We start from the raw sequence: 24,748 nt of genomic DNA, 5'->3' as shown, positions 1-24,748 counted from the left end.
AACGGTTTCTGGGTCGTGTGGGAAGGACCTCCCTATCGCCCACACTCACTTGGCGACGATTCCGAATGCCGTTGCGGAAAGGGGTTAAAAACCGTTTGTTTAGGACCGACGCGTACCAGTGTGGTCACGGCATGGACACATGCATGGAGTGCCATGGCATTTCAATTCCAAAAAATTAAAAAATGGTCAGAAAAGCATGAAACCTTGCTTGACCTAATGTCATGCCACCAAGATGATGTGGTAAAAAAATTGGCCTGTTTGACGGAAGTTTGGACACACACCCCTCACAAACCGGAGCAACTCACTAGAAGGCTCGTGGTTCCGAGAGGGAACAATGCATGTTTGATGACGAGCGGGAGATAGCTTCCTCTTACTGCCTTCAATTTTTTTTCTACGTTTAACGTGCACTAATACAATTGTCATGTGAAAATTTGGAAAATTTCACGAGTCATTTGACCTTTTAAAGACATTTAAGTGATTTTTAGCCATTTAATGACCGTAATTCAAATTTGAACTACATCTACATGCAACGGCCAACCATAATGGTTTGAAAAATCATACTTGTGTGCGAGTTAATTCCATGTGCAGTAAATTAGAAGGAATTTTCAAACATATTGGTCTCACGGCATGGGCACATGCATGGAGTGCCATGGCATTTTAATTCCAAAAAATTAAAAAATGACCAGAAAAACATGAAACCTTGCTTGATGTAATGTCATGCCACTAAGATGATGTGATAAAAAAATTGGCCTGTTTGACGAAAGTTTGGACACACACGCCTCACAAACCGGAACAACTCACTAGAATGCTCGTGGTTCCGAGAGGGAACAATGCATGTTTGATGACGAATAGGAGATAGCTTCCTCTTACGACCTTCAATTTTTTTCTATGTATAACATGCACTACTACAACTGTCATGTGAAAATTTGGAAAATTCTAGGTGTCATTTGACCTTTTAAAGACATTTAAGTGATTTTCTAGCCATTTAATGACCATAATTCAAATTTGAACTACATCTACATGCAACGGCTAACCATAACGGTTTGAAAAATCATATTTTTGTTTACTTGTGTGCGAGTTAAAAAATCATCAGATGATATAAATATCTGGTGTTCAAAAAAAAAATGTAAAGATCTGGCAAGACAACCACCCCGACACGATTGGCACTCTATGTCGCGACTCGAGGTTTGGTAGGTGAGTGGCAGGGATCATTAATCAGACACAGTTCTGTATTGGAAACCGTCAGCTATTATGTTCACACACGGATTTTGCTGTGGGAATCATGTGTAATTCAAACTACAGTACTCGTAAATTCTGGTGACCGACGTGTGTACTGTTCTCGTCGATCTAGATTCCGGCCACCAATAAATACTACCTTGCTCATGTTGTCCCGCCTGCATTCTCATCTACACCCTCCCCTCGCTCGCCTCCTCTCTCTCTCTCTCTCTCTCTCAAATCTCTGCCATGGCGCTGCCGTTCTGCCCACGCGCCAATGAGGAGTCGCCGCCCCCGAGGACGCTCACTCGAATAGCAGCGACGAGGACCCCTACGCGCCACCGGACGAGGTTGCGCCGGACCCCCCAACTTTGGATTGGTTTTGGGGCCAGTACAATCTTTGTCTGTGGAAGTCGCTACCACCGGCTGAGAAAGCCAGGTAAGTGGCGTTCAAGAAGGAGATGGCGGAGGAGGAAGTCAGGTACTAGGGGGCCTGTGAAGCCCGTGATGCCGCCTGGAAAAAGGAGGCGGCGGAGCTTTGGGGGCAGGCGCGTCGTCGTGTGGAGGAGGTGTACGAAGACGGGTACTTCGCAGGGAAGGTCAAAGGCGATGGGCGCCTCGTCGCTGCATGGAGGTGGGCCAATAAGCTCCAGCGTGCCACCGACAAGGAGCTCCGGTGGGTGCCCAACAAAATGGCAAGATCGTTCGCGCTCGTCCGCCAGCAAGAGGCAGATCGGTACGTCAAGCGCTACGAGGCGGAGGAGGCGGAGTACTGCCTCCGCACTGGGAAGACGCCGCGCACCAGGGAGCTACTGGCGAGGGGCTGCCGGAATACTGGCCCTAGGAGGGATTTTTAGTTTTAGTATTGTTCGTTTTCAATTTTATGCATTGTACCTAGTAGTTAAGTATCATCACGTATATGTGATGATATTATACATATATTCTGTGATGAACTAATGAATAATTAATATATATATATATATATATATTATGAATTCCATTTTCTATCTGTTTTTGTATACTAATTTGAATCTAGCTGTTATCATCCACATATACAGAATGGAAAGCGTGTATACACACATTGAAACAGAACATATAAGAACGGAAAACAGAGTACACACATTGAAATAGAGCAATAAACAGAGCAATACTATGATTGTTGTGAATACATAGCGATCCACGTCGAAACGACTCAACAAAATAAAACGTGTCCATGAGACCATGACCAGCAGCCCTTGCCTACGGTAGCTCTTGGCTCTGCCTGAACTCATGCAGGCGTTCGTCCAAGCGGTCGACACTCTCGTGGTACATCTGGAGCGCGATTTCGAGCTCCAAGTTGGCTATTTCATCGGAGATCACTAGCTCGAGGATGCGACGGTCATGTTTCTCTACTGCGCCCAGGTTGACACCTGGGCCAAGGAGGCAGTCGAGCCTATCGACCAGTGCGTTGGCATCGAGCGGGCCGCGGACAAGGCGAACGACGAGACCCATGCGAACGGCGCGGCGGGCGTCCGGTGCAAGTACGGCGCGGCCGGCCTCTGGTGCAAGTACGGCGCAGAGGGCCTCTGCCCACTCTTCGCGAGGAATGGGGGTACTGACGGGACGTGCACCCAGCTGCGATGCCGTGTCGACAGCAGGCAAGCACCGATGGATTCGTTCTTGCTGTGCGGCATGCCGCGCCTCTCGCTCTATGGCGCTCCAACGGTCTCGCCGTGCGGGAGCTGCAGCCTATCAGCGTGGACGCGCCTAGCTTGCTCTGCGGCGCGCCATCGATCATGTTGTGCGGCGAGCTGCAGCCTGTCGGCACTGACATGCCTATCTTGATCCGCGGCGCTCAAGCACCATGGGCCAAAGGTCTGCTCAACCCTGGCGATGACGTGCATCACATCGTCGTCCATCGCGTTGCCGTGGAGCGCCTCGGCCTCGACGGGCCGTGGCGCCTGCTCGTTTTCCTCGTCGACGAGGTTGATGGTAGAGGCGGGCGCTTTGGTGGGTTGGCATGCTTGGAAAAGGTGGATGTGCTACAGGTTGCGCTTGTCGCCTCCATGCATCGCGCGCCGCCTAGGTTTATGCGCAATATCGCTGGGTGGCGGAAAACAGGTGAGGAAATGGCGGGAAACAGTGGCGTGTTCTTAAAATTCCATCAATTAATGGAAACTTAGCATAGAAGGAACATCGAGCTAGCACAAGAAGTAGATGATGATCAGATGAACACGAACCACACTAGGGAACCCGTCGGTGATGAATTCATCAATCGCAAACGGTTGTATACTAGCAAGCGTTTGCCCACAACACACACGGCATATTCCATCACAAACAGGTCGGATGGATCGACCGTATGCCACGTATCGCACATTGTCAAAAAGTAATGTGGTAGACCTTCTCTAACATGTGTTAAAAAAACAAGGACCTCGAGGTTAATTTAACTAATGGGATGGATCATAGAGGTCATTTAATTTGACCTTTATGACCCATCCTATTAGTTAATTTAACATCAAGACAACTTCCCATCCAGTCACTCATCTGATGGCTGCTCTAGCCTGAGCACAGTTAGCTTGAGAGTTCTCTTAGATGAGCTATTGGTGGAACAACTAGTCCTTGCTGATATAGGATGCCTCTTCGCATCCTTATGGCCAATAGATGTTGTGTAGGCAGAGCATATCACATATGTCTTATTAGCAGCAACCGTCTGTGTTATTATCGGTCTTTGCACACATTTCTGATTACAAATTTATTGCGGCGTATCACACACATCTTGTTATATTGAACCATTTCTGTTCTCTTGTCTCAACACAAACAGTTCATCCGAGTGAACCACATGTCGTATATCGCACACACCTTGATCTGGCTGACCGTTTCTTTTGTGTTGCCTAATCACAAATAGTTCATCCGAGTGAACCGTATGCTATATATCGCACACACCTTCATCTGGCTGCCCGTTTCTTTTGTTCCTCCTCATCGCAAACAGTTAATTGAACTGAACCGTATGCCCTGCATCGCACACGCAACTAAAATCTGAACCGTGTTTGATGCATCCGTCATCGCAAATGTTTTGCACCTTTTTTGACAGTTTTTTTACACCACCGTTTGCAATTATTGCATCACACACAGTTTCGTCGAAGGGTCTCTGATCGTAGTCTCGCGTTAGCAGCATCCTGCAGTAGTGTTTTGTGCTTCCAGATGGAAATATTATAGAGAATTCATACCTAGAATCTGCATGTCAAAATTTGATACAAGATAAGAAGTGGAAACCAAATGAAGGCTTCAGCTTGTACATATGGTTGTGTCCAAACGCCCAAACCTCTGAAAAATGCATAATAAAAACTTACACCCACTTTACAGTAGTTATACAATACTTCACTCAACAGTATACAAACAATATCTTATTCGAACCATACTGTACAAACCATATCATCTCCGGGCTCCAGCTAAAAGGAGCAAATACAATTTTTTTAGTTAAACAATGATATAATTTCTCATACGCATCTATACCTTAGTTTCTTGTAGAAAAACAACTTCTAACAAAATAAGCCACATTTCTCATTCATGTAGGAAAACTACTTCTGACCCAAAAAACATTGTCCACAATGCTATGGGGTACTTTTCAGATGAGAAACCGGCCGGTAAACATAATAGAGAACCAGGAAGGTCCATTAGCACATATATGACTAATGACAACAAAGTTAGCTGCAATTGTCATATCATCGCTCCTGCTCCAAACTTTTCTGACGGCCCAACAACAAGGTACAAACTAAAATTAGGATCATGAGGTTAAGATCGTTGATCTTCTCAATGGCCTTCTGACCATTTCCCTGACTTGCCCACTTGCTTCACCTCCATCCGGTTGGTGATGGTCCACCAGGTAAATGTCAACTGCACACAAAATTGCATGAATCACACTTCAGTGAGAGTCCAGTGCCTAAATCTCAAGTACTATTCCAGGAGTATTGGAGGAGTAAGACCGACCTAAGTTAAACATGTTGGGATACAATATGTTGGGTCCCGGAATTGATACAGAACCTGTTGGTGGCGTCGATGAATCCCAACGTGGTGAGGAAATTCATGGCAAGGTGGTTCATGTCCTGCTTGCAGATCTTGACATCGCAGCTTCAGCTCCCACTCGTCGCGTATCATGACCTTCTTTGAAGACATGATAGAGACCAGGGGAGGAACTGACTGCACCATGGTGAGGGAGAATGGGTGCAGTGATGGTGGCGACCCTCATGAGAGGGAGGGACCTTTGGGGGAGGGGCATGGGGCGGGAATTGACAAAATGGCAGATGGCCGGCAGGGGGCACCCTAGCGGCCACCATGAAACACACAACGAGGACGAAAATCCCGTGAAAACCAGGATCAAGCGCAAAATAAATTGACGCCTAAATTAGGATTGAGAGGACCTGGGCATGGGCGAGGCATGCCGTTGTCGGAGGGGCACGCAGCCCACGACGACAAGCTCCATGACGCGGCCATGGCGGCACCTACAGAGAGGAATGACGCGCAGTTCAGAGGAAAGAGATAGGTAGCGGAAAAGAGGAGAAGGGGTGAGGGAGGCATGGCGGCAGGGTCCTGCTGGCTTCTCCTGGCAAGGTCGGGACAGTGTTGGATGGCTTCTCCCGGCGAGGTCGGGATGGCGTTGGCTGGCTTCTCCCGGCTAGGTCGGGAAGGCGCTCGGGCGAGACCAACGAGAAACACGCAGTGGCGGCTAAGGAGGAGGGGCTAGGAACCCTAGCCAGGGTGAGGGAGTCGTGGGTGGGTGGCGATGGATTGTTTTTGTGAGCTGCCTGTAAGCGCACCGACCGTGGGGAGGTAAAAAAACAGACAAAAATAACCAGGGATAGATGCTGGTGGGAGATGGGACGAAAATAAACCTGGAACGTAGACTACCAACTCCTTCATTAGGAGTAGAGATAAAAGCATCTTTGCACTTATCCCAAGATTCGATACTATTGCGAGGCAAAGAGGAAAACCAAATTTCTGCACGATCTCGCAAAGAAAACTTAAATAATTTCAACTTCACAATATCATTGTCCACATCTTTTTTCTTTTGCATATCGCATAATTCTACGAATGTGTTTAGATGGGACGTGGCATCCTCATTAGGAGTACCGTAAAATTGATCTTTCATAACAAGATTCAACAAAGCGGCATTGATATCACAAGATTCCGCACTAGTGGCAGAAAGAGCAATCAGAGTGCTAATAAAATCATTATTATTGGTATTGGAAAAACACACAACTTGGTATTTTCTTGAGACATCATAACTACACAAACAAGATTGCACACAAAAACATATCTGACGAGAAAACGGTGAACGAAAAAGAGGGCGGATAAAATGGCAAATTTTTGTGAAGTGGGGGAGATGAAAATGAGAGGCAAATGGCAAATAATGTAAATTGCAAGGAGATGAGATTTTTGATTAGGAACCTGATAGATGTTGATGATGTCTCCCCGTCAACGGCGCCAGGAATTCCTTTTGATGTGGCTTGAACTACGTCGGTATTTCCCCAAAGAGGAAGGGATGATGCAGTACAACTACGATAGGTATTTTCCCCAGTTATGAAATCAAGGTTATCAATCCAGTAGGAGAACCAAACAACACTATGTAAATGGTACCTGCACACAAAGAACAAATACTTGCAATCTGACGCTTATGAGGGGTTGTCAACCCCTCTTACGGGTAACGGCGTAGGAAATTGTCAAGTTGACGGGATAAAATTGTGATAGATTGGATAAATAGATCTCGATAAAACATGAAATAAAATAAATAATAAAAAGTGCAGCAAGGTATTTTTGGGGTTTTGGAATAATAGATCTAAAAAGAAAAGAAAAGAAAATTAGATCTCAAGGCAAATATGATAAAGAATAGACCCCAGGGCCGTAGATTTCACTAGTCGCTTCTCTCAAGAAATAGCACACGGTGGGTAAACAAATTACTGCTAGGCAATTGATAGAACCTCAAATAATTATGATGATATCCAGGCAATGATAAATATATAGGCATTATGTCCAAGATTAGTAGACTGACTCCTGCCTGCATCTACTACTATTACTCCACACATCGACCGCTATCCAACATGCATCTAGTGTATTAAGTTCATGGAGAAATGGAGTAATGCAATAAGAACGATGGCATGATGTAGACAAGATCTATTCATGTAGGAATAGACCCCATCTTGTCATCCTTAATAGCAATGATCAATACATGTCTTGCTGCCCCTTCTGTCACCGGGAAAGAACACCGCACGATCGAACCCATCACAAAGCAGCTCTTCCCATGGCAAGAAAATCGATCTAGTCAGCCTAACTAAACCAAAGATTCGAAGAAGAAATACGAGGCTATAAATAATCATGCATATAAGAGATCAAAACTCAAATAACTTTCATGGATATATAGATCTGATTATAAACTCAAAGTTCATCGGATCCCAACAAACACACCGCAAAAAAGAGTTACATCAAATAGATCTCCAAGAGACCATTGTATTGAGAATCAAGAGAGAGAGAGAGGAAGACATCTAGCTACTGACTACAGACCCGTAGGTCTACAATGAACTACTCACGCATCATCGGAGATGCAACAATGAGGATGATGAACCCCTCCGTGATGGTGTCTAGATTGGATCTCGTGGTTCTAGAACTTGCAGTGGCTGGAATTGTGTTTCGTCGACTCCCCTAGGGTTTCTGGAATATTTGGGCATTTATAGGGCGAAGAGGCGGTATGGGAGGCCACCGAGGTGGGCACAACCCACCAGGGCACGCCTGGGCCCCCAGGCGCGCCCAGGTGGTTGTGCCCCCCTCGGGGCACCCCTCTGTACTTCTTTGGCCCATATTGTTCCTTCTGGTCCATAAAAATTCTCCAAAAAGTTTTGCTGTGTTTGGACTTCGTTTGGTACTGATATTCTGCGATGTAAAAAACAAGCAAAAAACAGCAACTGGCACTGGGCACTATGTCAATAGGTTAGTCCCCAAAAATGATATAAAGTTGCTATAAAATGATTGTAAAACATCCAAGAATGATAATATAACAGCATGGAACAATCAAAAATTATAGATAGTTGGAGACGTATCAGGACCCATCCAAAAAAACACCATCTCTCTCTCTTGGGCGCCACCATCGCCTAGCCTTCTCCACACCCACATGTATTGAACCCGCCCACCCGCCATCCCCGACCGACCGCATCTGAGAGGGGAGGTTGCTGGGAGGAGGAGGCCGGGGCCCCACTCTTGACACTCTAGGTAGGGAAGTTGGGGGCGAATTCGGTGGATTTGGTGCGGCTTCTCATGTTATGCTCCAACAAGGACACTACGAGAGCGGGCGGCGACACATAGAAGAGGAGTTGCGTAGGCACGGAGAATGGGCCAGAGATGGCGAGGATCGAGGCACTATATCTAAGCCTCTCAGGGAGGAGGGGCTGCACATGTCCAACGCGGCCAGGGGCACTAGGTGCTAGCTAGAAGGGGCACCGATCCTGGCCCACCATGACCACCGTTGTTGGTTAGTGTGTCCTATTAACTCGGAATGTGTTGGCCCCCTAGGTGCAAGGGTTTGTAGCAAGCATCAATTTCCCTCAAGTGACCTCAAGGTTTATCAAACCAATAGGAGCTTAGTAACACAAGCAAACATCAACACTCGCACACACAAATACAAAACTTTGTCGGCCCCGAACTAGACTAGTGGGATTTTTATTCCCACTAGTTGCTAGTTACTAAGGAAATAAAAGCGGCAACAGAAACAAAAAAAGACTTGGACTTAATGGCAAGTTGAGGAGAATGTAAAGGCAAGAAATTAAAAGACGGTTGATTGTGATTGAAATTTATAGGAAGAAAAAGACCAGGTTCATAGGTTCACTAGTGGTTTCTCTCCAAAGAAAGCATTGTATGGTAATAAATTATAGTTGAGCATCAATTAAATTGCAATTTTGTAACTACAACTATCCATGGCATAATCAACATATGAGCATCATGTCCCAATATCTATAGACTATTATCCAACTGCATCTATAGCTAATACTCCACAGAAGACCGCTATCGAGCATGCATCTTAAAGTATTAAGTAAAAATAGAGAGTTGCAATAAGCATGATGACATGAAGTAGATGGTATATTGTATTCACCCTGCTTCAAAGGACAACTACACAACCATATTTTTATCCCTAGTGACAACAATACAATACAATACAATACAAGCCTTTCCACTTTCTGTCACTGCAGTAGATTACTTGCAAGATTGAACCCAAGTATCATACACAACTCCCTCTTTAATATCAAACCCCAATCTTGGTAAAATAAAGAAGAATAGATCAGCGAGCATATATGAATAAGAATTATGTAGCAAAGAGGCAAGTGCTAAAAAATATTCATGCATGAATCTGGTCATAAAGTGACAATTCATCATATCCCAACAAACGCACCAATAGATTATGTCAGATGGATCACAATCATGTATGGTAGCTCATGTTATCTTTGTATTGAGAAGTAAGGAAGAGTGAACCATCTAGCTATGAACTCATAGTCCAAAGGAAACTACTCATGGGCGATCATTATGGCCTTCAAGTTGATGGAGATGGCCACCGTGAAGAATTCCCCTCTGGTAGAGTACCGGAGAAGGCCTCTAGACTAGATCCTCATGAAACATAGGTGTGCAGCGGCGGAAAAATTAGGGCGGAAAATTCCTAGGAGGTTTCAGAGGTATACAAAGGCACATGGACCGAGAGGCGGTCGAATGGAGCCACTTGGGGCCCACGCGGCCCCACCATGCACCCTTGGTCGGGTGAAGGGGCATGTGGGGAATGTGGATGGCCCCCGGCCTATGTCCCTTGCTGGTGGATGCTTCTCGATACAAACCTTCGCTGGCTTTTTTAGCCTGATAAAATTGACTTACCCGAAAAACCAAAAACATGCAGAAAATAGCAACTGACACTGAGCACTGAATTAATAGGTTAGTCCAAAAAAATTATAATAGATGTCAAAACTCAAAACGATATAAACATGGCATGAAGTAATAAAAAATTATAGATACATTTGAGACGTATCAACTACCATGGGCCCGGTGCATGGTGGCATAGCTTGGCACGTTGATGAGCTAGCTCGGCACGTTTGGATGAGCTCGTAAGTTCCGCCGTATAGGCTTCACCTTGTCTTCTCAACTTAACGAGCTTGCATCAATGGAAGTGGGTGACATTGATGATCGGACGCCACCAGGGAAGAGAATTCCACATTTGAAGAGGAGAGAAGGGCTTCACTTAGATTCATTCCGAACTTCTCCAATCTTCATTCCCCTTTTGTTCATTCATCGGCAACATCACCATCGAGAGAGTTGTAACAATTTGTAAGGCTTGGGTTTGGAACTCTATTCTTACTTTCGAGAGACTGAGATCGGATCGATCATTCATATTATTGTGGGTCTTCTACGATACTATCAGTATGATTTATCTTTGTTTAATATTGTGTTTATTGGTTATTCCACTCTCATGCGTGAGTAATTCTCCATAGGCATGTGAGATGTCGGGGTTTGGTGAGATTCATTTATGACCATTCTATATGTCGTTATTTGCAAAACTACTCATATGGCTGATTATTACATTGTTTATCCATGGCGAGCACAATGCATATTGTCCAATTTAAGGGCGCATACAACATGACCTATATACCTACATGAGTAACACATACTGTTAAGTGAATGTGTGATCTCCAGGTGACAGATGTTGATATCCACGAGGAATGAAGATGATACGAGGATAATGGGAATCCACGACAATTAAGCATTGGTTCGATCTCACGACCTTAATTATTGGAACAACCATGCATATAGAACGTTGATGCAGGATAATAGAGGAGACTACATAGACGAGCTCAACTACTCAAGGGTGAACCGCCTATTGAACATATAATTGAAGTGGAATCACATGAAAAGGTAATTAGTCATTGTTGCACTCGCACACTTGATGTACACTATGATCTGAAGTTCCCCTGCGCCTACCCTCTCTACTGCAGTCAAACCAACCTTTTATTTTTCACTCTTTTACGTTTTATGCCCTTTACTTTCTATTGTCTACAATCAACTCCAAATGCCTACATGGCATTTTTTTTGTGTTGGAAACAATAACTAATTCGATACTTATCGAACGATCTTGTGTGTCTTGTGGGCCATCATGGACACAATAGAACTTGGCGGTCACCCCAAGGTCACCGGTGAGCACCCTAGTGCTGCCATTCGACGGCTTCATTGGCGCCAACATCTCCTCTGTGCTCGGTCGTGAGGAAGAAGAACATGAGAGCAAGAGAAGAGAAGTAGTCGTGCCCTCTCTGTTAATGTGTAGTTGACCCACGGACCCCATCTTAATTAAACATAGAATATAACACTTCAAATAATTCATATGGAGGCCATTTAATTCTCATCAATTCGGTCCTCACAAGCATTGCCATGTTTCTTCTGTCTTTTTTCAAGGTACCAGTTGAAGTTCGGAAAAGACTTGATTTCTATCGGTCCCGCTTCTTCTGGCAAAGTGCTAATCTAAAGAGGAAGTATAGACTCACTAAATGGGACATTATTTGTCGACCGAAAGACCAAGGGGGTCTCGGTATCGAAAATCTTGAGGTGAAGAACAAATGTCTTCTCAGCAAGTGGCTGTATAAGCTATCTAGTGAGACCGGGGCTACATGGGCACAGATTCTGCGTAATAAATACCTTCATTCCAAAACTTTATCCCAGGTGACAGTGAGGCCGATGGATTCGCCTTTCTGGAAAGGACCGATGAGAGTTAAATCAGTCTTTTTTAATCGGACAAAGTTTGTTATTGGGAACGGTACTTCTACGAGATTCTGGGAGGATACATGGCTAGGGGATACGCCCCTCGCGCTTCAATATCCTTCTCTCTATAGCATTGTTCAACGAAGAGATGCAACCGTTGAGACAGTATGTTAGTCCACGCCTCTCAATATTCAATTCAGGAGAGCGCTAGCCGAAAACCATTGGGAAGCTTGGCTCCATCTTGTGAGAAGATTGATGGATGTTCAACTAACTCAACGACCCGATCAGTTGTGTTGGAAGCTAACTAGAAATGGAGAGTTTACGGTCAAATCCATGTATTTGGATGTTATTAATTCTAGCTCTATTCCTAATTCGAAGCATGTTTGGCATGTCAAAGTACCCTTGAGAGTTAAAGTGTTTATGTGGTTTGTACACAAACAAGTCATTTTAACTAAGGATAACTTGATAAAACGCAACTGGAATGGATCCACTAGATGTAACTTTTGTGATCGGGATGAATCCATCAAACACCTCTTTCTTGATTGTCCCTTGGCAAAAATTATTTGGCAGTCTGTGCACATAGCCTTTAATATTACTCCTCCGAATAATATCAACACGTTATTTGGGACGTGGCTTAATGGGTTGAGCCCCAAACAGCAAGACACATTCGCGTAGGAGTATGTGCATTATTATGGGCTATCTAGAATTGCAGAAATAATTCGGTCTTTAACAGAACAACAAATACTCTTTTTTGTAGGTTATCTTCCGAGCCACTGCGTTGATCCGTATGTGGCCGCTACTCACTCCGACGGAGGCCAGGGAGCGTTTGGTTATTAGATCTATCCGATGGGAGATGGTAGCACGGGTTATTTTCAACCGGTTTGGATGACGATCATGTAATAGGATAGGCAATTAGTTTTCCTATCTTTCTCTTGCTAGCCGGTTGTGGCTTTATTTTGATCTTTAGCTCTTTGTGAGCATTTTTTGTACTCTGTTGAGACTTTAAGACTACCGTCGAACTGATTTGCTTGGTAATAAAGGTGGCCGTATGCATCGTTCTGATGTAGAGGCCGGGGATACCCCTTTTCAAAAAAAACACTTCAAATAATTTGATCTAGTTCGAGCTGACTGGGTAGTCAAAAGCTGACATGGCGTTGTCCAGTCGGCAACCAAAACTTGTCAACGCAGTCAAAACCAAGTTAAAACCGAGCGAGGATTGATTCTTAAACCAAGTAACAAGTTAAGAATCATCGGTTTTAAAATGGGCAACGATAGGCGCCGGCGCACCGGCCTAAACTTTCGACCGGTCCGCTGCTAGCCATCCGATTTGGAAGTAGTGAACCGTCAGATCTCGCCTCCTCTTCCTTCCCCTTTCCTGTCCTTTCCCACACGCACAAGGAAACAAAACACAAAAAGTGCCATCGATCCATGCCCGTGCGACCTCTATGCCCGCGCGACCTGGAAGCTCCGCTGGTTCCCCAACGCTCGTTGCTTGCCGTCGGCATCGCCGCTCGTCGGTTGCAGCAGAAAAAACAAAGCAATGCCAGCTTGAAAGCAAAACACATGGTTCCAGCAAATAATTAATATGGTTCCAGCAAACAATAATGTCGTTGCAGCAAAAATACTATGATTCCAGCGAAATACATTGATATGGTTCCAGCAAAAAACACACATGGTTCCAACAAAAAATTGATATAGTTCCAGCAAAAATGAAAAATGGTTCCTCAGAAAGAAGAAAAAAGATCAATGCAGCAAAAAAATCACGGCGTTGTCGTCGTAGCCGCCCCAGCACCATCCTTGCCGATTGCAACAAGTCAAAATGCTGGTTCCAGCAAAAAATCTGTGCAGCAAAAATCACGGCACCCGCGGCCATGGTCGCCCGACATTGTCCCCTCCTGTTGCAGCAAATCGAGAAAATGGTTCCAGCAAAATTCGAAAGTAGTTTCAGCAAAAATTAAAAAAAGAACAACTTACCACGACGGCCACCGTTGTCGCCGTCCACCACCATCCTCACCGTTGAAGCAAATCCCGGCGCTGGTTGAAGCAAATCCCCATGCCGGTTCCAACATCCTCCACCACAGTTGCCACCGTGGTTTGCAGCACCCGTCGGCGTGGTCACCGTGCCCATGGTGGGCAGCGCCATGCTCGGCCGGTTGCAGCATCGCTGGATGCCCCCGTCTCCAGCATCCGCTCCGCCACGCCGTCCCAAGGCCGCCGCCATGCAGTGGTTGGCAGCCCCGCTCCCCGTCGAAGCCAGGAGCATGGAGAAGGTGCAGGCCATGTCCTCCCTGATTTGAGATCCATGGGGAAAAGAAGAGGAGGTGAGAAATGAATGGACAGGAAGGCTCGCGAGGGGATAAGGAAAGGAGAAACAGCGGTGCGTGGGCCTGTTTTGACGCGTGGGAGGACGTACTGCGTGACGTGGAGATAGAGACCGGCCAAGCGTTGCGCCGGCGCGCCGATTACAAACATTTCCCTTTTAAAATTGAAGGTTGAATAATAAACGGAGTGGCTAGTTCGGGGCTGTAACGCGAATTTTCTCGTTAGCTACGGGTGACGTCCAATGCGGGGCCGTCGTGAATCCTTTGCAGCGACGAGAGCGCGCCGCCAGTGACGGCCACCCTATCCAAGGACGAGACACGAGAGCGCCCGCACCAGAGTGGAGAGAGGGCCCGAGGTAGGGGAGCGGGTCGGCGTCCCCGGGCTCAGCCGTCAGCCCGCCGCTCTCGCTTTCCACAAGGCGGCGGCCTGACTTTGAGGCACGGCAACGAGTGGATTGTCAATCGAGGCGCTCGTCGTCGTCGTCGTCTCAGGACGACTCCCGACGCCACCGCCGCGTGTGTGCTGCCTGTACGGTGAGAAATCTAGTGCGTAGAACTACAAATTTATTCATGTAGATACGATGCGAATTCAAACATCCCTACAAAATAATGTGGATCCAAAAATACTGTATTTCCTTATTGATCTATTGAAGCAATTTCTAACAAGCCGATCTGTAATCTGCGACCTAATTCTGAAAAAATAGCAAAACAGGACGGTTCAACCGCTCAAAACCATTCTGAAAGAACTGAAAATCCAACCTGGAGGATTATCATCAGCGGTGAAACTACCCATGAACCAAACAGAACGATAGTAACTCCAAATTTCAGCTAAACAACAGCAACTTGCTAATTACACGCTGGAAATGCAACATACAGCAGATCATCGAACAACAGATGACTCTGGTTGAATTCAACCAACCCATTCAAAAGAGAAGAAAGGGACTTCGAGGCATGGCGGCGAGAAATCTTTTTACTTAGTGTAGTCAAAGATCTGAATTTCAAATTTATTTATTGAGATAGAATGCGAATTCAAACATCCCTGTATAATATTGTAGATCCAAAATATTTCCTTATTGACCCATTCAAGAAAGTCCTAACTGGCCGACCTGTAATCCGCAACCTACTTCTGAAAGAACTAGTGAAAGACGCCATGATTTACTAAACAACCAAGAAAACATACAGAAGAATATTCTGCAGATCAAACAATCTTCACAGTATAAGTTTCCATTTCAAATGCTCCTTCCGTTCACAAATATGAGATGTTTTGGATATTTCAATATGAACCATATACGGACTGCAATGAGTGAGCAAACACACTAAAACGGGTCTATATACATCCGATTCACAAAAAAGTTAGAACAACTTATATTTGTAAATGGAGAGAGTAGAACATACTGCTGCACCCATAGATTAATCTACTGTAAGCAATACAGTCAAGCAAAGATAAGTTTAAGCTGGCTGAGACCGAAGAAAGCACATACTTGCCTCTTATTCAACCATTCAAAACAATTCTGAGAGAATTTAAAGTCAGAGAATCCACCCTGAAGGAACAAGCAGTGAAACTTGACCCATGAATTAAATACTAGAACAATAGTAACTCCAAATTTTAGCTAAACAACTGCAGCTTGCCAATTACACTCTGGAAATGCAACATACAGCAGATCATCCAGGTTAATTCAACCAACCCATACAAAAGAGAAGCAAGCACCAGGTATATCAGAAAGCTACAAATTGCAAATCTCCAGCACTGCTCACCCAGAGATATAACTGACAAGGATCCATCTTACTTAGATAGTACTAATACATAGGTTCAGTGAAAGAGCACGATAACAGATAATAAAGGGGGGCTTCACATGGTACCGATGCTGTAAGCTTGCCAAAATCGAAGGGGACGCAGCCCCCCGTCGCAAAGCTTACAGAACCATGACCATCAAGCATCTAGGAAAAGGCATTCCTACGCAAAAAAACATAAGGGAGCAGCAAAGGGCACTCCTCTAAACATGGCCTATTTAGGCGCATCATCCCACAAGCTCAGAACATCGAAGGAGATGGGATCAATGCCTCCTTCAGTCCGTGGGATCGCCTGCCTTATTCTATGTATTACTAGATCAGTCTTCGGTATTAGAGCTAAGCCTTATGGACCAAACTTGAAGTGCTCAATCATGCAGTCACAGACAGTGCACTTCTTGAGCACTGTCACCGAGGCCAGGAGGCAGCCTCGGCAAGCTATGGTGTGCATGCAGGGGGAGCATCTCACAACTGCATCAGCTCCACTGCAGACAACCATCAACTGGCACTTCTGATCCGAGACGCGCCCCATGACTCCCTGCGTGTTCAGCAATTAATCATCAGGCAAATTTGATTTCAGATGTGGTGAAGCGGAGCAAATTTTAGCTGCTGAGAAAATTTGTTACCACGTGTCGGGATTTTGCATCCAGCGCCAGGGCAGACTTGACTCCACTTACAGCAGTGCCACAGGTCATGCATGCCCTGACATTGCACCTCATCATGCAGGCAACACATATCTTATGGAGGCACGGGACAAGCTCCATCGCGGCCTCGCAGGAGCGGCATATGATGCAGTAATCACTCTTGGCATGTGGAGTCTACAGGTGGGAAGAACTGTGTTAGTCAAGAGTCAAGACATGATTCTGAGCCTAACTAACATGGCAAGCAAGGTGAAACAGAAGAAGGGGGAACTTACTAGGTACTTGTCCCACTGTGAGTGGAAGAAGGAAAATCTCATTTCATTGTCGCAGCTGCTTGGAGTGACTGCTGGCCTTTCAACAGGACGATCAACAAAGTGTGTTGTTGGTCTGGGTTGATTCAAATCAATCTTCCTTGCTGGTCCAGGCTCAATCAATTCAGCCTTCCTGGGAGGACTGGACTCAACCAAATGAAGCTTCCCTGCAGGCCCAGGCTGAACCAAATCAGCCTTCCTAGGAGGAGGACTGGACTCAATCAGATCGAGTTTCTTTGTAGGTGCAGACTCGACCAAATCAGGCTTCCTTAACGGTCCTTGTTCGGCTTTTTCAGGAAGAGGTCCAGACACAATCAAATCAGGCTTTCTTGCAGCTGACTCGATCAAATCAGACTTTGGTGTGCTCACAGTAACCTCATCAAGTAAGCTACCATTGGAGGTGGAATCACCATCCGGCAGGCTTTCGCCATTGCTTCTGCTGCACTCATCATCATGCTGGCTCTGGACATTGCTCTCGCTGCATGCATCACCATGTGGACTGTCAGTGCTATAAGGAGCATTCTCAGTGATATTGGCGGTAAGTGGTGATCTTGGAGAGTGATGATCTGACACTGATTCTGGGAGCTCGTCATGATCAAACGAGTAAGGCTCTAGCAAGGGTACATACTTTGGCCTTGAGAGCGGTGGCAGAAGGACCATATGTGTTGCAGGGCCATTTCCTACAGGGACTACACGCATCCTGCAGATGCCAGGGAGGGAGCGGATGAAATCGCTTAGCTTAGGATAGCCAAGGGCAGAATGATCAAGCTCCATTCTGCAACATGATCTGAAATCAGTCTTCACAGAGCATAATGGGTACTTCTCCCCATATCGTTCGGTTGCTTCCATGAGAAATCCTGGCAACCACCTCCTGAATATGAAGAACCAAGATGGGAGGTGCTTCTCTGGCATTGGCCGCCGTTTCCCAAAGTTATATTGCTCAGGTTGTTCATCCTCCAGCTCACTATGAGTCACTCTTGGGGACTCACGTACATGGTGCCTGAAGGAAGTTGCTCTTTCGAGTTCAGGCAGGGACGGTCTAGCAACAGCATCCTTTATCTCCACTCTCTTCCCAAGCACATAGACATGATGAGCTTCCTTTGCACTAATCATATCCTTCTCTCTTTCGAATTTTACAAAGCCAAAGCCTCGGGACTGTATCCTCTCATCTATTTTTAAGGTAATGACTATTGCTTCCTCCACAGGTCCGAATTCACTACTGAAGAATCTGCTAAGGTACGCTGCCAGAAACAAATGCCAAAGAAAGTGTTAGAAGTACATTCATGTTCACTGTGTTGAATATAACTGGTACAGGATTATGAAACTATACCATCGTCTACCGAAAGCGGGAGACCCCCAACAAAGATTTTGCGAGTGTAGTCATGCTTCTCCCAATGATCATTATGCTATAAATAAAATATGTTGTAAGCAGATCATGTAATAAAAATTCACTTGGTAATACAGATAGAGGATGCCTAGATTACCCGAGATAATTTGGGACCTTCTTTTGGGGCACTATTGCCCTTACTTTTAACCCGAAAATCCCGGTGACCTACTGACGCCTTTGGCACAACATAGCTGCAAGGATATTCAAAGCAATATCTTAATTTTAACTTCAAATGAGCAGCACTTTCTCTACATTTCACATAATTGTGTACAGATATAAGAAATACCTTTCATAATAATCGCCGTTGTCATAATCATTGAAATCATCACCCGGAAGCTCTTTGTGCCTTTCTTTTTTCATCGCATGGTTCTTTTCCATTGAGCCATGGTTCACTGAAAAGGAACAAAACTCAGTTCAAAATGCAGTTGGCTTGATATGCATTATTATCAGTAAAACCAAAAGTATCTAACCAATCTTTATGTAATTCAAACAATAAAATTCCTTCCAGTTTTATTCGCAAAAAAAAAATCCTTCCAGTGTAATGAAACAGATCAAACAATAGAACATAGCAGAATGTGATCTTATAGCAGAACATGTGCTTTGGTTGAAGAATCAAACACAAAACTATGGGCAAGTGAAGTGCTTTTATTTACATGAGATACACAAAAGGACAAATGAAGTGCTTGTATTTACCTAAGAGATGTTTTATTTGCGAACTCAGTCAAATATTTAATATCCCAGAAAATCATCTTACTTGGTACAACATTTGCGGAGTTGAGAAGAAACCGCATGTCCTGGGATGTCGCCACGTCTATTGGTCTTTGCTTTCTGTTCAACACCAAAGAATCGCGTCACTGTAAGTCGATCAAATCACTGAATACAAGAATTCTTCAGAAATATTACTCACCGTAGGTTCTGGGCTTTGGGGTTAGCTCCATAACGCAAAAGAAGTCGTACACAGCTCAAAGAACCATTTTTCACTGCAAGGAATAATGGGGTTTCTTTGGTCTTGGAAGGTATATCAACGCAATCTTGTGCATGAAGCAGAAGTGACTTGCAGACCAAAGAAACAAAATACCAATTAGTCACAGTGGTATTATTAAGCACTTGAAAAGGAAGTAACAAAGGCTACCTGAAGAGCCTTGTAATTGCCCTTAGCTGCAGCGCTGTGCACTGGTGTGAGACCTAGTTTGTTCCCCTGGAAAACTCTGGCACCATTCTTCTGCAGGAGCCACACAATCCTGCACAAAGACAGAAGACAATTAAGGACACTTGGAAATAGCGAGAACAACGATCTTACAGTTTAGCTGTTAATGGAGCAGGATTTTGAAGAAGAGCACCTTGGCTCCTGTGTGCTTGAGCTACTACTGAGGCACCAGTGAAGTGCCGTGTTTCCTTCGGGGTCGGTTTCATTGACATGAACATCCCCCATCAGAAGCATCTTTGTGAGATTCATATCTCCGGCCTGCACAAGGAATCAATCATTGCAATTTTTTCATATGTATAAGATGCAGCTTTATAAATTGCAGCTTGTTAGGCGTAGCACGATTAAAGCAATATTGCATCAACTGATTACTCACCTAAAATAAGGTGTGGACCTCAATTACACATATTGATTACTCACTAAACTTCATGGCAGTCCTAGCAACTAATTTCATGTGCAATGCAAATCCAGAAGTGTTAGGGAAAAAGTTTGTGTAGACCACAAAGTAAAGACACCGAACACTCAATCACATTGTAAATTTTTCTATATATATATATAAGTTGCAGTTGCACAATTACAGCAATATTGCATCAACTGAACATAAGAGAATGCAGAGCTGCTTCGCTAATACGTAAAAACAACGTGTAGATTATAATCATAGTAACTCACTTCATGTATTATTTTTGGAGTGTTTCCTAAAATAAGGTGTGAACCTCAATTACACACATTGATTACTCACTTAACTTCATGGCAGTCCTAGCAACTAATTTCAAGTGCAATGGAAATCCAGAAGTGTTTAAAAGGGAAAAGTCTCTGTAGACCATAAAGTAAAGACACTGAACACTCAATCATTGTAAAGTTTTCTATATATAAGTTGCAGTTGCACGATTACAGCAATATCGCATCCACCAAACATAAGAAAATGCAGAGCTGCCTCTAGATAATACGTAAAAACAAAGCGTGTAGATCATAATCATAGTAACTCATTTCATGTAATATTTTAGGAGTCTTTCCTAAAATAAGGTGTGGACCTCAATTACACACAATGATTACTCACTTAACTTCATGGCAGTCGTAGCAACTAATTTCATGTGCGATGCAAATCTAGAAGTGTTTCAAAGGGAAAAAAGTCTGTGTAGACCACAAAGTAAAGATGCTGAACACTCAGTCATTGTAAGTTTTTCCATATATAAGTTGCAGTTGCATGATTACAGCAATATTGCATCAACCAAACATAACAAAATGCAGAGCTGCTTCTTGATCATACAAACAAAGGGTGTAGATCATAACCATAATACTCCATGGATAATCTAAAAAACTTTTTGAAAAATAAGGCGTAGACCTCAGTTACACACACTGATTACTCAATTAAACTTCATAACAGTCATAGCAACTCATTTCATGTGCAATGCAAATCTAGAGGTGTTTTAAAAGGGAAAAAAATCGGTGTAGACCTCAAACTAAAGACACTGAATACTCAATGCATTGCAAAGTTTGGGAATAGTGACAATTTAAGTGTAACATGAAACTAACAGCAATCTGTACCTTTGCAGCCCTAAGTAGAGGGGGCAAGCTTTTCCTGTCAACTTTTCGGTCCCTCCACGATGTGGCCCCAAATTGGTTAAGCAGCTGAATCTCACAGAGCAAGGCTTTCCTCCTCATTTCATTGCCCTCTCTAGCTGAAGCCTCTCCAATCGACAGAACCTCATCCACAACAGAGTTGTAGATTGATCTCTTTGTCCTGACGCCATCAATCACCACGCTCACCATCGCCGATATCCTTTCCTCGGCCACCAGGAGCAGCATTGCGAGTGCAGCGACACGCCCCTCCATGGCGTATCTGTAAGCCACCTCCCCAACCTCCCTGGTCTTCTCTGCCAGAAGCCTCACCGCGTTCAGATCCTACACACACATTCAGGCAAGTTGCAGTTTGGCATGAGAAATTGATCCTATCTAGTATCAACCATGTAAGAGAAGTTTGGAGCTGTGTGTGAGTTTAGTGATGGGGCAAACCTTTTGTTGCAGATAAGCCAGAAGATCCTCGACTGAGTTATCCAGTGACCAATCGACTTGAACCCTGAAGTGAAAGCAGGCAGGGAACAGACAGATGCATTGCTGTCAGTTTGATCTCAAATGGCATCGACCAAATGAACAATCATCAGTACTAGCAAATACTAGTAGCACGCAGTTGGTGCCATTGACGCACCTTCTGCTCATGAGCGCGACCTCGAGCGCGACTAGGTGTGTGCCGTCGAGCAGCCTGACGTCCGTCCGTGCGTTCCTGGAGACTGAGAGGAGCAGCTGGATGCACCTCTTGGAGTGCGCCTCGGCGGCGACGTGGAGCGGCGTCCGCGTGAGCTGGTCCCTGGCGTCGACGGAGGCCGGCGTGATGCCGTACTCCCCGTCGAGGAGGAGCCTGGCGCACTCGGCGGCATCGTGCCTGCAGGCGAGGTGGAGGAGCCTGTTGGACATCTCCTGGTCGAGGATCCTGGCGGCGTCGGAGCCGTTGCGCAGCCGGCCCAGCGCCGCCTTCTTGATGCTGTCCACCGCCGCGAGGAGGAGCGCGGTGTCGTCCTCCACGACGGCGCGGGAGACGTCATTGTCCTGCTTGCCCATCTTGTCCGTCGTCCCGCCACCCTCCTCGCTCAAGCTCTGCACCATCCAAGCACCAACCAAATCGAATCAAAATTTTAAAGTGACAAGTCAAACTTAGTTTTGACACCAGAAAATTGCTCCAAATTTTCTCACGAAAAACGAGACGTAAACCGATCGAAAACAACATGACAAAATTAAATGGGACAATGCAGCCAAGGTAGCATAACGAGAGGGGCAGTCTGCAGGCCCTCAGAGCGCAGGCACGAAACTGGAAACTGGATCGCCTCGAGGAGACGCAACGGAAAAGGAGCGCAAGAAGAGCAAGCAGACGAGACGAAAGCTCGGTCCACTCGAATCATGGAGAAACGCGGCCTGGTCATGTCAGGGCGTCGATCGATCACGGGGCGGAGCGGCACGACGCCCGAGACGAAGCTGGGAAAAGGAACTGCTCCCTGCCCAAAGCGATCGCCGAGGACGAAAAGCTTTCCGGTTATGATCGGAGGCGTGGAATCTCATTTTCTCTCCCTCCACACCGGCAGAGCAAGTGCCTGCCTCGTCAAATCAAATCGTCCCAAAGGAAGAACACGCGCGTTTGCGTTTGCTAATCTGACGCAAAAAACATCGAAGACGAGGGACAAAAAACCCCAAAGCAACACCTAAATGCACTGAGAAGGAAATCGGCCTCAAATTAACTTGCAGCATTTGCAACGACGGATCAAAAACAAACCACCACTGGATGGAAACCAGGGGAAAAACTAGCACAAGCAGGAGGAGCAAAGGGTTCGCAAGGAGTGACGGAACACTTGATCCCCTGAAGCAAACTGAAGAGAATCTCGGTTGAGAGAGTGCAAGCGGCTAATCGACTGAAATGGCGAACTGGAGCGGGGAGCGTGATGAAGGATCACGCAGACGCATGACAACGAAACCCGCGAGAAACCCGGACCAGATCGTCCGGAAACACCGGCCGGGAACAAACCTCTGAAAACCCCAGCGGAGAAGGCAGGAGAAAACCCCAATCCCATGCCCCGAAACGGCGGAACCAACGATCCAACCCAGCAGAACCACCGAAAACGAAGGGCCATTACCACCTCCCTCCCTCCCTCTCGCTCCGGCGGTCGGCGAACCATAGCACCGCCGCAGTCGCGAGAGATCATCGGAGGGCCCCACCCAAAACCGCAAGGCCGAAATCATCTCATCTCATACCCCGAAGAAATCGATCGAATCGAACAAGCGGAAGCAAATCAGCAACACACAACAATGCCGGCGACGCAAGGCCTCGCTCACCTCTCCCATGCGCGCGGCCGGCGTCGCAGAAACCCTCGCCGCGCCTGCACTGCTTGTCCCCGAGAAACCCCTCTCCGCCCTCTCCTCGCTCGCTCACACACACAAACACCCTGCGCCTCCGCTCGATCGCCCCTCTCTTATGTAGACTGCTGCTAGTAGTGGAGCGCTCCTCCCCCCTCCGCCCTCCGGCACCCACACCCACCGCGCACGGCGAACCCAGACTGCAAAAGCCGCACTTATCCTGCACTGGCCTGTCTGCCTGTCCCTCCCTGGTCACTGTCTCTCTAGCACAGCATGTCTCGGTAGTCGGTACCCACCCGTCCGCCTCTGTTGTGGTACCCCTTCACAGCTTTCGTGCCCCCACCCCACCACCTCCTCCTCCCATTAAAAGCTCTGCGCTTTTTGCCGTTCCTGGCATACCCGGGGAGCGCCGTGGGCGGGCCGTAGCACGGAAACGGAAACGGGAGACCCCGTCGCGTTCGACGCGTGGCGCTCCACCACTGGCCACTCCCCCACCCCGGAAGCTGCTTGGAAGGCGGGAGAGGGGCAAGCTCGTCCGGAGGAGAGCTATGGGTGGGCTAGGCAGGGGCCGCGCTCGCTTTGGTCCGCTTTGTCGCCTTCCCTTGGGCCCCCGCTGCCATGTCAGAGCCGAGGGGGCAGCCTCTGCTGCCGCCGCTGCTGTGGGGCGGGGCTCGTCGAGGAGAGAGAGGGAGAGACGGGGTAGCTTCGGGAGTTTTCTGCTGCTGCTCGTTCGGTCGCTGACGGGTGGGGTCGGTGAGCCGTGGCCCCGGCGTGGCAGTGTGCGGTTCTGGGGTTTTGTGGGGAGCTAGGGGTTTGGTTGGTTGGGGAGAAGAAGGTGGCGGTAGCCCGTGCGTGGGAGGTGTTTGGTTGGGGTGGGTGGTAGTATCTTCCTCGGGGCACGCGGAGATAGGCGTGTGTTGGTGGAGTTCGTACCCCTGCTGTACTACGCTGTGGACGAGGACAAAGACGATCGCCAAAGACCCGGAGTGGACTGGGCCGATGGATGAGAAGGGATAATGATTGATGGAGACCATCGCTGCTGTGTGAACCAGCGTGTGGTTTGTTTGTTTGTTTGATCCGTGCGTGCGTGCGTGTGTAATGTGCATGGCACATGGGCATTGGTATGGCTTCCGGTGGTGGGAAAGATTCATTCATTCATTGTATGGCCGGCGGAAGCAAGGAAGGAACTGCTTTGCTTGTCTGTGTTGGTGAGATGGATCCATCGCACACCG

General features: G+C 46.4%; 2 protein-coding genes across 2 annotated transcripts; both read right to left on the bottom strand.

Annotated features, from left to right (window-relative positions):
• Window positions 1–13,531: 13,531 nt before the first annotated feature.
• Window positions 13,532–14,315, bottom strand: LOC109759941 (uncharacterized). Its single transcript, XM_020318768.4, has 2 exons — window positions 13,939–14,315; window positions 13,532–13,859 (listed from the first exon to the last, which is right to left on the bottom strand). The coding sequence occupies exons 1-2, from the start codon at window positions 14,243–14,245 to the stop codon at window positions 13,819–13,821; spliced, it is 348 nt and encodes a 115-aa protein (XP_020174357.1). The 5' UTR covers window positions 14,246–14,315; the 3' UTR covers window positions 13,532–13,818.
• A 1,686-nt stretch (window positions 14,316–16,001) lies between these two features.
• LOC109759936 (uncharacterized) lies at window positions 16,002–23,820 on the bottom strand. Its single transcript, XM_020318766.4, has 14 exons — window positions 23,496–23,820; window positions 21,823–22,268; window positions 21,630–21,693; window positions 21,162–21,518; window positions 19,753–19,877; window positions 19,545–19,653; window positions 19,320–19,465; window positions 19,167–19,240; window positions 18,699–18,804; window positions 18,510–18,603; window positions 18,356–18,431; window positions 16,990–18,266; window positions 16,700–16,891; window positions 16,002–16,611 (listed from the first exon to the last, which is right to left on the bottom strand). The coding sequence occupies exons 1-14, from the start codon at window positions 23,502–23,504 to the stop codon at window positions 16,420–16,422; spliced, it is 3,267 nt and encodes a 1,088-aa protein (XP_020174355.1). The 5' UTR covers window positions 23,505–23,820; the 3' UTR covers window positions 16,002–16,419.
• Window positions 23,821–24,748: the final 928 nt, after the last annotated feature.

The sequence above is a fragment of the Aegilops tauschii genome, chromosome 5, assembly GCF_002575655.3.
Source record: "Aegilops tauschii subsp. strangulata cultivar AL8/78 chromosome 5, Aet v6.0, whole genome shotgun sequence".
Lineage (NCBI taxonomy): Eukaryota > Viridiplantae > Streptophyta > Magnoliopsida > Poales > Poaceae > Aegilops > Aegilops tauschii.
This window is presented reverse-complemented; position numbering and strand designations above follow the sequence as displayed.